Source organism: Pteropus vampyrus, unplaced genomic scaffold (genome assembly GCF_000151845.1).
Source record: "Pteropus vampyrus isolate Shadow unplaced genomic scaffold, Pvam_2.0 Scaffold41, whole genome shotgun sequence".
Classification (NCBI taxonomy): Eukaryota; Metazoa; Chordata; class Mammalia; order Chiroptera; family Pteropodidae; genus Pteropus; species Pteropus vampyrus.
The window spans coordinates 9735366-9749756 of record NW_011888822.1 but is presented as its reverse complement, the minus strand read 5'-3'; the positions used below and the strand labels follow the sequence as shown (position 1 = coordinate 9749756).

Sequence of the window (14391 nt, the reverse complement as noted above, 5' to 3'; positions counted from 1 at the left end):
CCTTAACTAAGAGCTAAGAACAAAAATGTTTAAGAGATCTCTGTAGTATATGAACAATGTACTTCCAGGCAATTTTCACTATCAGATTTTTTTAAGTTGGTTATTTTCACCACTCCCAAAGAGTTTCTCACTTCTATACACTCCAGTTAAAGAGAACGTCAACCTCTTACTAAAAAATATTTTCATCCAAGGATATGAGGATGCCATTTCCTCATTTTATGACCACAATTGATCTCCATTTTCCACAGATGCCACTATGGGTTAGCACACTCTTAATACTCAAATCCCTTTGAGAAATTGTCTCTGCAAGTCAGACTACCAAAAGGCTAAAAAGCAGATGAAGTTGAGATGCCCCACATTTAAGCTTTCTGTCTTTCATATCAAGCTTCCTTTCACTAGATCACACTCTAGAATTCTTGCTTACTCTGCCCAACTATGGAATTCTATTCACACCTAGCTGACATGTTTTTAAAGACTCCAAAAACTCATTCACTATAAAGTGTATGTAATTGATATAACATGGCATGATACCCCACCTAGAGTATTTTAAAAGAAAGAACTTCTTTAATCCGAAACTTTGACAATCTAACGACAGAATTCAGACATCCGCGTTAAAGTAATTGGTAGGATCTTTTTAAAGACAGAAAACCATTCTAAACTTACTCAAATAACTGCTCTAGGTATAGGATATGCTCTTGTCTTCTTGTCTAGACAACATTATAACAGGTCAGAGAAGAGTCAAAAGCCTTAGGCTGCCATCACTTAGCAATTACTACATGTCTAGCAATATCTATCAAATTTGCAATACTGTGGGGAAATCAAGACAGAAGTACTAACTGTGGTCTCAGGAGCAGCGAATAGGTACACCTGTCATGGTGTAGGAGGCAGCCTTACAAATAGTAGTGATGATTTACGGGGGTCACATGTTATTCATACTTGCCCAGAATCCTGTCCAACTTCTTTGGTAAAGTACCCTGATTTCACTTTTAAAAAACAGATTTTTCACTTTCATTCATGAGGATGTAGTGGTGCTACTAACTCCAGACACAGAAACACGCTCTAGGCTTGACCAATCAGCATATGCATCAAATGGGCTTGTGCTCCAAGATGATCCAATAAGAGTCAGCCCTATGCTTTTGACAACAACTACTGGGGTAAAATAACTCTTTACACTAAGGTTTGGAAAGATAGTAGAATGTAGAATGTAAATCTGGAACTTCCTGAGCTTATCTGGAAAAAAAAAAAAAAAAAGCCAAACTAGATACAAGAGTAATGTGAGTTAAAAGAGTGAATGGAAAACTGAGAAGGAAGAACAAAGAAGGAGTCGATATTTGGATGACAGTGAGAATCTGAATCAAACCATCCCTGACTCCTTGATAAACCTAGATAGTAGATGTTGATTTACAAGGGCCAATCAATCTCTGTTTTTGCTTAAGCCAGTTTAATGTGTTCTGGTATACCACAGCTGGGTTTTTTGATGTCTTAGAAAATATTAGTTACTCTGAGGAAAAAAAAAAAAGTACCAAAGTTTCAGCCTAAGAGCTGCGACTCAATCTAGTATCCATTTTCCTATTTCCTCCTTGTTTTGGCTGGTATTCTGCCAAATGCTATAACATTCTCCAGCTTTCTAGGAGCTAGACTGGCTTCATGCCTAACTTCTGTCAATGAGATTTAAGAAAAAATGTTATATGGTACCTCCAGAAATTCTCCTTGAAGAGATACACCTTATTTGAACCTTCTCCCATCGTGTCCCCTGGAATTTGGTTATAATGGCTGGAGCTCCAACAGCTATTTTGGACCATGAGGATGAGGCCCTGAACTTAAGGACGGAGTTGAAATATACCTGGTCCTTCATGACGTGGTAGATAGTTCCATGAGGACAGGAGTTTTTACATTTTTATTCATATATAGATTTTCCAGCACCTAGAAGAATATTTGGCACATAGGAGGATGAGATAAATACCTCTTCAAAAGGCAAATTTGGTGTCTCTATCCTAACAAATATCTCACCTCAGAAAATCAGATAATACTGGAACCTTAGCGTTGGAAGAACTTTAATCAAACCATTTGTTTAAATCATACAATTACACACAACACATTTCTCCAAGGAGATCTGAGCTCTAAAGACTTACTGTATTTCTTAATTCTAAGAAAAACTTTTCCTCCACATTTTAAGACTTTCCAAGTCAGAGCAAATCTTATAATCGATGTATATATTCAACAGAGTTTTCCCCTGCTCCAAACAATTGCCTTATAATAGACAGTAAATATGACGCAGGAAAAACATTTGACAGACAAATATTGTATAGCATTGAACTATACGTGGCCCCTCAAAAGCTGAAATTATATAGTTCGGGTAATTCAGAAATCTCGGCATTGGAGAAATCCATCAATCAAAAAGCAGAGAAAGAAACATCAATTCATTCAGTATCTTAAATGAAAATCTATAAAACATAACAGAAAAAAGCAGAAACGCTGGAGCCAGTATACCTAGATTTGAAATGTTGGCTCTATCATTTTTCAGCTATATGACTTGGGCAGTATTTTCCATTTGCCCAAATCTCAATTTTCTCATCTGAAAAACGGAGGTAAAACAAAGGTGCCTTTGTCATTGAGGAATTATGAGAATTCAATGTGTTAACATAGGTAAGATACTGAGAATGGTGGTCAACACACCATGTAGACAAGTAAAAGTTAGGCGATAAATTCTTCTCTGCTATGTTTTAAATTCTGCATTGGCATCACCTGAGCATCTTACCATCTCAAAACTAGTGAAAACTGACAAGTTATTTTCTAGGAAGTCAAAACTCTTAGAACGTTGCTGTTTATGCTATGGTGTTCCTTTGCTTTCCTAGAGAAAAATATAAAAGGAACAATTAATTCACAATGTGTGCCTTCCCTAAAAGAACAAGCACAAAGAAGTTAATGGGCAACAGCTCAGTGAACAAGTTTTGTCAAAGATATGTGCTAAGAATTTCATTCTGAAAAATTATAGGGAAGCATGCTCCTATGGCAAGTATTTGTTATCCGCAACAAAAAATTCAAAATAATTAAGCAAAAGTAGTTGAAATTAAGAATTAATTTTGGTGTACATCAAGGGTGACATCACCACTGTACTTATGCTACATCAGAATATGTTTTTAGCCACACGACATCCATTAATTTGCTTAAAATTAATATTTTAAAAATTATTAGGTTATAGAGGACATTCTTATGGTGTATGAATCACAAGGAATGGCTATTACCTCCCTAACTATTATCTGATTTACAAAGTAGAAATTTATAACATTTCTAGAATAATGACATTTTAAATACATAATTATATATACTTTGTTCATGAAAATGCTCTATCATTTTAGAGAGATAAGTAAACTGTTTTAATGAAATACAGAATGAAAAACATTTATAACAGTAAACTTAATACAGCAAAAACAACACAAGAAATTAGAAATCATTTTAAAAGCTTCTATAAGACCTTTTAAAGATGTGTCTATTGAACATTATGAACTTTAACCATGCTTAAACTATGAGAATTTTATTTTTTTAAGAATCAAATTCTCAAAATAGTTCTGCTACATTTAGTATTTTTCCATTATTCCTGCCGTCTTTAAACACACCTTCACAAGCTGCTGAACATAATGCATTTCTGACTTAATCAGAACCTCTCTCATGACCCAGGAACGTTCAGTAAATAATTATTAAGCTCCAGAGGTGGCTTTTGCATAAGGTGATTTGCTTGAATGCCTATTCACTTAGGGACACAGCTTTCAGCATTGGTTTCAAATCTTATCACCTAACATTGAAAGTAAATGTTAAAGAATGTAGGGAGAGTTAGCATCCATTTGTATTTCTCCATTTTAGTATTTCTTTGAAACTGACAGTTTTAAACATATTCTACGTTTACATGCCGGGCAGATGATTCTGATGTTTGGATGTTTTGTTTTCCTCTCAAAGAAAAGGAAAAAAAAAAAATCAATATACAGAAATGCAAAGGAGATTTTATTAATGCTACTGCTACTATTCCAAAATAGGAGAGAGCAAAAATCCAAAGTGTCTGCAATGGGACAGTTTTAACAAATGTTACCATTAAGCATACGCTTTTTCCTGAAGAAAATCCTTTTTTAATTCATAACAAAGCTATACTGCAGTCTAACTTGTAATCTTAAATCAAGCTCTATTCTCAGATTTTTGAAGCAGTCATTTTTTGGCATTATTAATTTAAGACCAACATTCAATTTTAAACAAAATGGCAAATCTAAAGGGCTAGCATTCTGATTTCCCCACAAATTAGTTGTTCTTGTCATATCTACCTCCTCGAGGTTACAGCTCAAGCTAATTAAAGCCATAGTCACAAAGTAACAGTTCCAGTATTTTTACCTCCCAATAAAACCTTCCCTTTCGCTGTCCTCCCCCTTAAAAGAAAAATCACTCCTGTTAAGTGGTCCCGGGATTATTTCCAGAATAAAACTTCACTTACAGATATAAGCTTTCAAAGGCGCAGGGCATGAACATCTGAACTCTGAGCGCCTCCATCTTTTTTCCTTTAAGGTGTTCTGCAAGCCCTTGGCGAAGAGTGAAAGTCAAAGTTAGTTCTGGCACTGGCTGTGTCACTAGGGGTGGCTCCTGATAAGGCCCTGGAAACTCCAATCCAAACACAGCTCCTGCTAGAAAGGTGCCTGGTGTCTGTCTGCAATAGCAGACCTGTTTAATCCAGTACCTACTGTACCTGCAGGACAAAAATGCTGCCTCACACTACAAAGGGGGCTACACAAGGACCCAGGCTCAGCCAGAAACCAACCAGCAGCCAGACGAGCACCTTGGGATGCTTACTTAGCCCTCCTGAGTGCAGGTACCGGGTGAGGCTTGCAGCGGCTGCTTGTTATTAGAGAACTTGAAAGGAGAGGTAATTTCACATACCAGTGAAATTTTAACACTTAACAGTTGCAGAATCAAGGAGGGTTGTGGGGTTGCTTGTGCCCCTTCTCAGTTGGGAAGATCTTGGGCATCAGCTCATCACACATCTCTAGCTGCTTTGCATCCATTAACAAGCATTTTTTGGAACTAGAGCCTGATAAATGAACATGCTTTCCTGCTGACAGGCTAGAGATCCAGACAGCATTTCTTACCCTCAGACCCCAAGAATATAAGAAGGGCTATTCCTGACCGGTCCTGGTGGGAGTCAAACACAAGCTGCTTCTAATTGTGGGCACCATCTTTTAGGACATACACAGCTTTAGGCTGTAAACCAGTGCCTTCATAGACTGCCATCCAATTAAATTCTGAACACACTGGTATACAAGGAAAAAAAAACAAAAATACATGTTCTTAAAAGACACTTTAAAATTCCAACATAATAACATCAATATTATCAAATATTGATGCACCTCCTACAGACTCAGCACACCAAAGATGTCCCACAGAGTTATGAAAATATGTATCTTTCTCTCTACATACAATCTAAAGGTCAGAACAAAGACATCTGACATTGACAAACCGTGTACCCTGAGCAAATTACTTTTCCTCTCTGTGCCCAAGAGTCTCCCAAGTAAATGGCTGGAAAACAATGCAACCTCTATAAGCTATAATCAAACTCGAATGCTATAATATAATGAAATGATCTTATTTTAAGGTTCCCTTTAATAAAAGGAAACATCCAGCCAGGAGTCTCAGATAAGCTATTTCTGGCTCTTTTATTCTTTGTTCATTTTCCATTCATTAATTCATTCATTCAACTGTTTAATACATACTTATGGAATACCTACTATGTCCCAGGCACTGTATAAATTCTGAGAGTTTACAGTCTTCTATGACACAAATATCAAACAATCACTCAAATATGTAATAATACATGTGATAACTGCTACTGCAAACTGGAAAAGCTTAAAATGTAAGGGCGAAAAAAAGCTTCCCTTAAGGCAGGGACATCTGGGTTGAGATCTGAGTTGGGGAGCAGTTGAAGGGGTACGGCGGGGGCACAAAAGAAGAGTCTTTTGAGCAGTGTAACAACATTTGCAAGAACCCTGGGGTAGGAAGTTAGAAGGAAGATCCGTTGTGGCTAGAAGACAGAAAATAAGGGGAAAGTGTGGCATCCATGAAATCAAAGCATCAACCAAGGCCAGACCATGCAGGATCTGGTAGGCTATGGAAAGGTAGTTGATGTGATCCAATATGAGCAGAAACTATTGAGAACTTGTAAGCAGGAGAGCAATGGGCTCAGATTTGAATTTTTAGAAAGGTCCCTCTGGCTGCTATATGGAGAACCAACTGGAGAAGGCAAGACTGGCTATGGATACTGCAAGGTCCTGGTAGGAGGCAATGATAGCTCATGGGTGGGGGTGGGGCAATGAGGGGAGAAGGGAGAGAGAAAGGGTGGAGAAAAGTAGGCAGACTAATGGAAAAATTAAAGACCAATATGTAAAAAGAATAGAAGTGAAGTGGGGAATCTAGGTCCCTGATACAATAATTGCATTCATTACCAACAGTTATTGACTACTTCCTACATGCCAGTATTCTGCTGCGTACTGGGTAAAAATACGACTAAGGTGCTACAGTACTCCCTTTGTCAACTAACCGCACCTCTCTTCCTCCTGCCACTAGCACAGTATAGCATAAAAATTAACAATACAGGTTCTAGTATTAACTTGTCCAGACTGAAATCCCACCACTTACTAATTCTGCGACCCTGTGCAAATTACTAAACTTTCTATGTGCCTATTTCTTCACCTGAGAAAGGGGAAATGCTAAGTGGCTACCCTACAGATTATTGTGAAAGATGAAGGAGCTATATGTAATGTGTTTAGCATAGCCTGACACATAATAAAGCTCTCAACTGAAAAATAGCTCTTATGTTTATGACATGGTTAGGCTTGTTATCCTGGATTCACATTGACCAGAAATAAAGTAAAAGATCAAGGAAAATAGAAAGGGCAGAAAATTACCAGACCTTTAAGAGATTATGTCTGAAAACACCGAGCTAGACTCCCTCCCACCTTGGACACTATTTGTAACTGCATTAAGTTACAAGGTACCCAGGTATATTTTAAAATTGAAACCCTGATTTATTACACGCTTACACACAGAAAAATCTGTACCCTCCATGGGCTCTCAAATGTTGACCATGAAACCAATGATATCAATTCCAGCCTTTCCAGGAGAGGACACAGTATGGTGCCAAATGCTCCCCAGACATGTTCAGACAATGACATCACCTGACTTTTTTATCCTGAACAATCCACTACCCGAAGAAAGTCATTGACCATTTACATAAGTGTTTAAATAAAATTACTTTTAAGGGGCATGTGTTCAACTTATTAATGGTATTTTAGAAAGTTCTACATTATACCAGTGCTCTTCGAGAATCTTCTTGGACACTGCAATGAAATGCCTACCAGCAAATGGACTAAAGCTTGACTTAAATGCGCACATCTGTCTCTATCTATAAAATTCATGAAATATTACATACTTTTTCCCAATACTGGTCCTCAAGTAGTCATCCAATTATTCAACGAATGTTTTCTGAGCAGCAGGAACATGGTAAACCATGTCTGATTTACCATGCATCCCTAGAACCTAGTAGAACAGTCCATCTTGATATTGAATAAATACCTTTAAAATGCATTTATCTATAATATGTGAGCAATTCCCCTGTGCACATTTGTACTATCTAGATGAGCATCCTAAGTGCATATAGAAATGTATATGCATATGTATACACCCCCTACACACACACCTACATATATAAACCCTAAATTTAAACACAAACTAAGATATGATAATGGAGAAAAGGAAGAAATAATATTTTAAAAAGTGAAACACTGAATGCAAAATAAAATTACCTGTACTCTAATGCATTTCAAATCTTAATTACTACCCCTCGCCCCAATTTCCAGCAAATCAACCAGAGTCATCAAAATTCTTACTGACCTTTTCACAGATGACCTCGACTAAAATGGAACTTAAAGCTATCAACCATTCAAGAGAGAGCCGACTTGTTCTTTGGATACTAAATTTGGGCATTGGACTCTTTTTTGGAAGGAAAAATTCAATCACTATGTTGAACAGGTTAGAGAAGAGATAAGAGGTTTTACCTGTTATCCTGTCCAAAACTCAGCTGAAGAAAAGCAGAACCACTGCTTTATCACAGTCAGAATTCTTCTTATTCTACTTGGCTGTCAAATGTTTTATTGTCCACAAAGCACTCAATTTTCTTATATCTTCTCTTTTGATAGTCATTGCTCTTTTCAGTAACCACACACTTTCACTCTGCAGCCTCATGGTAGTTAATAAGGGCTTACCATGTGCCCAGCACTATAGTGTCCCACGAACTAGCTCCTCCACACCTCTGAGGAAGCATCTACTCGGTCTGCACATGTTTCCTATGACCCCGACCAATGACTCCAAACCTGTATTCCTATCAGAAGCTCCAGGGACCCTTCTCCACATACCACCCCCTTAAAATCAACTCAGGAGCATTTAAAAGCACAAATGTCATAAATTTTTCCCCAAACAACTGAATGAAACTCTCCAGGGGTATGGTTTGGAATTCTCTATATTTTTAAAGATTCTCATAAAAGTCTGATGTAAAGTCAGGCCTGGGAACCAGTAATATATAACATATTATAATGTATATAACTATATATAACATATTCTATGTAAATTACCTCCCTAAGAGTGGCAAGAAAACACCCAAGAATGTAAGCTCCCTTGATTTGTTGAATAAAGAAGGCTTTTACTCTACTATTTAATTCTTTAAACTGTCCACTTGGAATTACTGTGGATATGCTTTGAATGTTCATTGAAAGCTTTATTATCAGGTAATTAATAGTACCATTAAAGTGGTTATAAAACTTAAAAGAGTACTCTCAAGAGTAACAAACACATCCCCTCCTCTTTCCACATGCCATTAAGCTAATAGTCAAAAGAAAGTAAGATGCCACTGAAAGGCCCTGCAACTCAAACATTTATTGATTCACTCAGCATGTGAGAGACACTGTTCTCACTGCTGCGGGGAAGACAAAAATGAAGATGCAAGAGAGTTAGCTTTTCAGGGGCTCACCCCCAGAGAAACCTAAAACTCACATACACATGCCAATCATCTATGGTAAGAGCTGGGAGGGAGGACAGAATGCCTGCTCCAGAACCCATACACATGGCCCTGGCTTTTCTTTATCTTTCAGATGAGGTTTTATATTTCTTCCCCAGGGAAGTCTAAATTGGAAACACTTACTTCTGTTTTTTGCTCTCTCAGTATATGTTTGTTTTCTTTTATAGCACTTAATCCAATCTGTAATCATTTCATTTGTTTTAAGTATCTTTTATCCTTGAGGCCAGGCAGAATCCTTTGTATTTTATTTTTTCTCAGTGCCTGGCATATAGTAAGTACTCAATAAATATTTTCTGGAAGGAAAGAAGGAAGGAAGAAGGAAGGAAGGAAGGAAGGAAGGAAGGAAGGAAGGAAGGAGGGAGGGAGGGAGGGAGGGAAGGAGGGAAGGAGGGAAGGAGGGAAGGAAGGAAGGAGGGAGGGAGGGAGGGAGGGAAGGAGGGAAGGAGGGAAGGAGGGAAGGAAGGAAGGAGGGAAGGAGGGAGGGAAGGAAGAGCGACAAAATAGCAAAGGATCAGTTAAGAAAGGGCCTATGAAGTATAATTTGAGAGGGACATTTAATTAATTAGGAAGGAAGTCAACAGGCTTAAATGAGGCACAATTGTATACTCTTTGTTTGGAAGTTTTAGTTGCTAAACACAACTCACATTCCATAAAGTATTGGGATACAAAGCTACAAGGAATTGGTCTATCAGTTCTATTTTGAAACCCTCACAGCTTGACTGAAGGAAATTTTTAATGACTACCTATCTGCAGAAATAACTGTTCAGTACCACTCAATCACCTTTAACTCTTCCATCTTATTTCTATTTTTTTCTACTACCAAGAACAGATCTCCCGGTAACAATGATGATACAGCATCTTCTGCAAGACTGCCAATTGTACCTGGCACACAAGGATGTCCTGTAACACTGAGAAGGAAAATGCAGACAAGACCAAAATGACCTCAGGTAAACTTGATTTGGGCTCATGCCAACATTATTTAAATACTTTTCAGATGCTTATACAAACAAAAAAAAAATTAATGTTTTTTAAAACTGTTTAGAAATATCTGTCCTGAGAATAAAAATAGGATTTACAAAGAGGCACCCCAAATTCTGTCTAAATTTTTAAGCAATTGAAGGGAGAGCACATGAAATAATAGCTTGGTCTTTCATTTAATATAATAATCAATACAACACATTAATTCCCTAGCTTGAGCTCTTTGATATTCTCTTACAGCTCACTTCAAAAGAAATACTTGCTACTGCATTAAAGACGATCCAGAGGCTATTTCTTTGTCATCTATAAATGGCAATGATGTATTTGCAATAAGCAAACCACAACCTACAACATAAAACAAGATCATGATATAACACAAAGTTGGGGAGGGAAACGCTGAGATTATTCTACTTTAAAGGCAATTCAAATAACAAATTTAGTAAAAATGCAATTTACTTTCCTTATCTAGGTAGACAAGCAGGAAAAGATAATGCTGCTGCCATAAGGAGGGTGCAAAGTTACAATAGGACTTCATGATAAATAAAATCTTCTACTTTAGGACTTTAAATTTGTGGGGTTTTCTCCTAATTTAGTGGTTATCTCCTAACTCGCTTAAAAAGAAAAAGGTGGATTTCTCTTTCACTGTAGTACCTTTTTCAAAGGTAAAGACTGAAAGGCAAATAAGCACATAGGATATCTCTGCCGTCTTCTTAAGGGTATTGAGGATTGAAGCAAGAGAGTAAACCACCATTATCATCATCTAAGACATCAGTTTCTTTCTTCTTCCAAGCATGAGTTAAGATGTTAAAATATGTTAAAGCCACATGATTTTCAGCTACTAGAAGTGGCCCCCACAGACCACACTAGTTGAGGTCCTGGCTGCTAAGGAAGGTAAATCAATCCTTCCCAAGCTTCCATCCCTGAATAAGATATCAGGACATCAACAACTCAAAAAAACACCCAAATCCTTTATGGTCCAATGGGAAAATATAAAAATGGGATAGAGGTAATGAAGAAAGGGATACTTTGTCAGCTAGGCTTTGTAGTTTATGTGTGTAAATTAAACATTTGTATTCAAAAACTGAGCTGAAGGGAGAGATAGACTGTTTCTTGTGGACAATCATACTATGGTGGAAGGTGGTACAGAAGTCAACAAATTGAGGTGCGAACACTCCAATTTGTACAAGATGTGGTAAGGGTCCAAGGCAGTGGTTTTAACCTGTGGACAGCAAACCTCTGAATGGCCCACTGTTTTACATATGAATATCTCTCCTACAGATATAAACTTAGCTCCATTTTTCAACTGAAGACACATACTGTGGTGGTACAATGTAGACACACGCATACACACACATACCCCACACAGTGTATTCATCTTGTAGCTTTTACCTTGGGCAAGTTGTACAATTTCTGAGTCTCAATATCTGCATCTGTAAAATGGGGGTAATATTACCTATTTAATAGGTTAATGTGACGACTAAATGAGGTAAGGTGTGAAAAGTACTTAACGCACTGCCTAGAAAAAAAAATAGCAATCAATCAATATTATGCAAGGAACAAGGACTCTGTTTCAGAATACCGTAGGGAATGAAAAGTCAGTCCTTGGAGGCTCAAAGAACTTCAAGTTGTAGGGCAAATAAAACTTATGATTTGGAAACAACAAAAGTGACAATGCTTTTGAAATGTGATCTCTGAAGAGAAGGTACAGATTCCAAATACATATAAACTCAGAAAAGGTCTAGAGATATTCATGAATAATTTGTTCATAATGAATAACTAAAAACTAAGATGTTGGTGATGATCTGTAACTTCTCCTGACGTTGGACTGCCAACAACACCTTTTCAATGGTTGTCTTAGCTACAAACAAAACATTCTAGCCTAGAGAACCTTCTGCTCTCATTCTACAAATTATGTTTTTGATTTGTATTTTTACTACATATGCACATCCAGAAATCAAGCAGAAAATCATGTATTTAAATAAGCAAAACTTTTTAACAACTTTGTGTTCAATAGATCACCTTATGTTAAATTTATGTTAATAGTCAAAATTTCCCAAACCTCTAAAGCATCTCAATATTCACTCTTATACTAATGACATCCTGTTTCAGTTATGCTAAGCAGACAGGATTTAAAATGAGAAAAATAATATTTGCACAGAAATCCTTCCTGTCTGTTGATTAAATCCAATCAATCATAATAAATTCAATACACATTAGCATTCTGTATTTCATTTACACTCTAGGGAGTCTTGCCTATAATCTAAGTGTGTATATATATATATGTTGATAATAAAACATTAAAATAAAATAATCAGCATTTTAAATTAATAGCCTGTGTAATTTCAAGTTATACTGCCATGAAGTGACAAAAAAGAAAAATAAATCTTTGCTTAAAAATATTAAGTCATGTGTCCTTTAAAAAAAAGTGCCTAATTACAACCAAAATTACTCTACCCAGCAAAGCTATCATTTAGAATCAAAGGACAGATAAAGAATTTCCCAAACAAGAAAAAGCTAAAGGAGTTCATCACCATCAATCCAGTATTACAGAAATGTGGAAGGGACTTCTTTAAGAAGAAGAAAAAAATGCACATTCAAACATATGAATAAAGAATGACAACTCTATATCTATCAACAAGTACTTCAAATGAAAAAGAATTAAATGCTCCAATCAAAGATAGGGTGGCTGAATAAATAAGAAAACAAGATCCTACATATGCTGCCTATAAGAGACTCACTTCAAATTAAAAAACACACACAGACTGAAAGTAAAGAGATGGAAAAAATATTTCATGATGGACCTAGAGGGTATTGTGCTGAGTGGAGTAAATCAATTAAAGAAGGACAAATGCCATAAGATTTCATGCACCTGTGGAATCTAAAGAACAAAATAAACAACAACAACAAACAAACTCATAGGTACAGGGAACATTTTGAGGGTTACCAGATGGGAGGGGGTTTGGGGCAGTTGGTGAAAAGTGGGGAAGGGATTAAGAAGGAAAAAATAGGTAGTTACAAAATAGTCATGGAGAGATAAAGGAAAGCATAAGGAATATAGTCATAATATTATAATAATTATGTACAGTATCAAAGGGGCACTAGATTTATTGGGGTGATCACTGTGAGACATATCTAATCACTACGTTACACAACCTAAATTCAATATATTGTATGCCAACTACAACTGGAAAATAAAATATGTTATTTGAAAAAGTGCCCAACAAAGCCACCTAATTCTCTCTTTAACATTTACTAAGTAGTAATTACCTGCCAGGTATTACAGGCAAGGATGATAATATAAATGCAGAGAATAATAATCACTCCCATTCAAGCTTATCTAGCTCCTGATATCAAATAATATTGGCTTATTTTTAAGAGCTATTGACAAAATGATGAATAAAAGATAGAAAAATCAATATATTCTTATTAAAACTCATTCATTCAACAAATATTTATTGAGCACGTACTATGTCTCAGGCACTGCTCAATATGCTTGAAACACATCAGTGAAATACATCATATATTATGAATCTTAGATTCTAATAAGAGAAATGTTTTTGAGTAACTTTGTTCAAATCATTCATTTTAAACACACAATTTGGAAATTGCATGAATTTGCAATTTTTAAACACCATCCACAATGATATTCCCATTAATAAGCTGTTCAGTTTCTAATATTAGGTCAAGGTTCAATGTATTTTTATTTCTTAGTGTGCCAGGCAGAAAACTGAAAATTTGAAAAAGTGAGATCACGTTTCTGTCTCATTTTAAAAAAAGAAAGGGGAGCAGAGAAAAAAGAATTCATCATATCATCGTACTGATAACTGTACCTTATATTGGCATATCATACCTCATGTTTATTTAATCACTTTTATTAAAATAAAGAAGCTGAGGAATAGGGAGTGAGGTGAGTAATTTGTGCAAAGTCAAGATGTTAATGAGCTGCACGCAGATCTGGGGTTTGAAACTCCAGAGCCACATACCTCTCACTACCGTTCCCTGGTCCAAATTTATGTGAGCTACCCAACAATCACAGAAGTAAACCAATTGTAAAATTAGAACCTTTCACCGGAGTTGCCTCTTTAGTTGTGTGTACCCAGCAGCTCACACTGGATTCTGAATTCCATGAAGGCATAAACCATGTCTGTTTAGTTCATCTCTTCATTCTTGAATCAGGCATAATTTCAGACTTAGAGAAGGTGCCCAATAACTATTTGTCAATGGGTTAAATGATTAATTAATTGACCATGAAACTTTTCTTGGCCACTGTTGATCATGCCCTACAGAAAAGAAAGGAAGGAGAGAAAGGG

The 14391-nt window shown here is 36.5% G+C and overlaps 1 protein-coding gene across 6 annotated transcripts in view; it reads right to left on the bottom strand.

Annotated features, from left to right (window-relative positions):
* The window catches only part of MITF (melanogenesis associated transcription factor), a 213719-nt gene that overhangs the window by 89976 nt on the left and 109352 nt on the right, over positions 1–14391 (bottom strand). For 2 of the 6 annotated variants that reach the window (XM_023529701.1, XM_023529702.1), the window contains exon 2: positions 4478–4562. The exons of the other annotated variants lie outside the window; for them this stretch is intronic. In XM_023529701.1, coding sequence (XP_023385469.1) covers positions 4478–4533 — 56 coding nt within the window. In that variant the 5' untranslated portion in view covers positions 4534–4562. The remainder of the gene's footprint in view (positions 1–4477; positions 4563–14391) is intronic. 6 annotated transcript variants of the gene reach the window in all.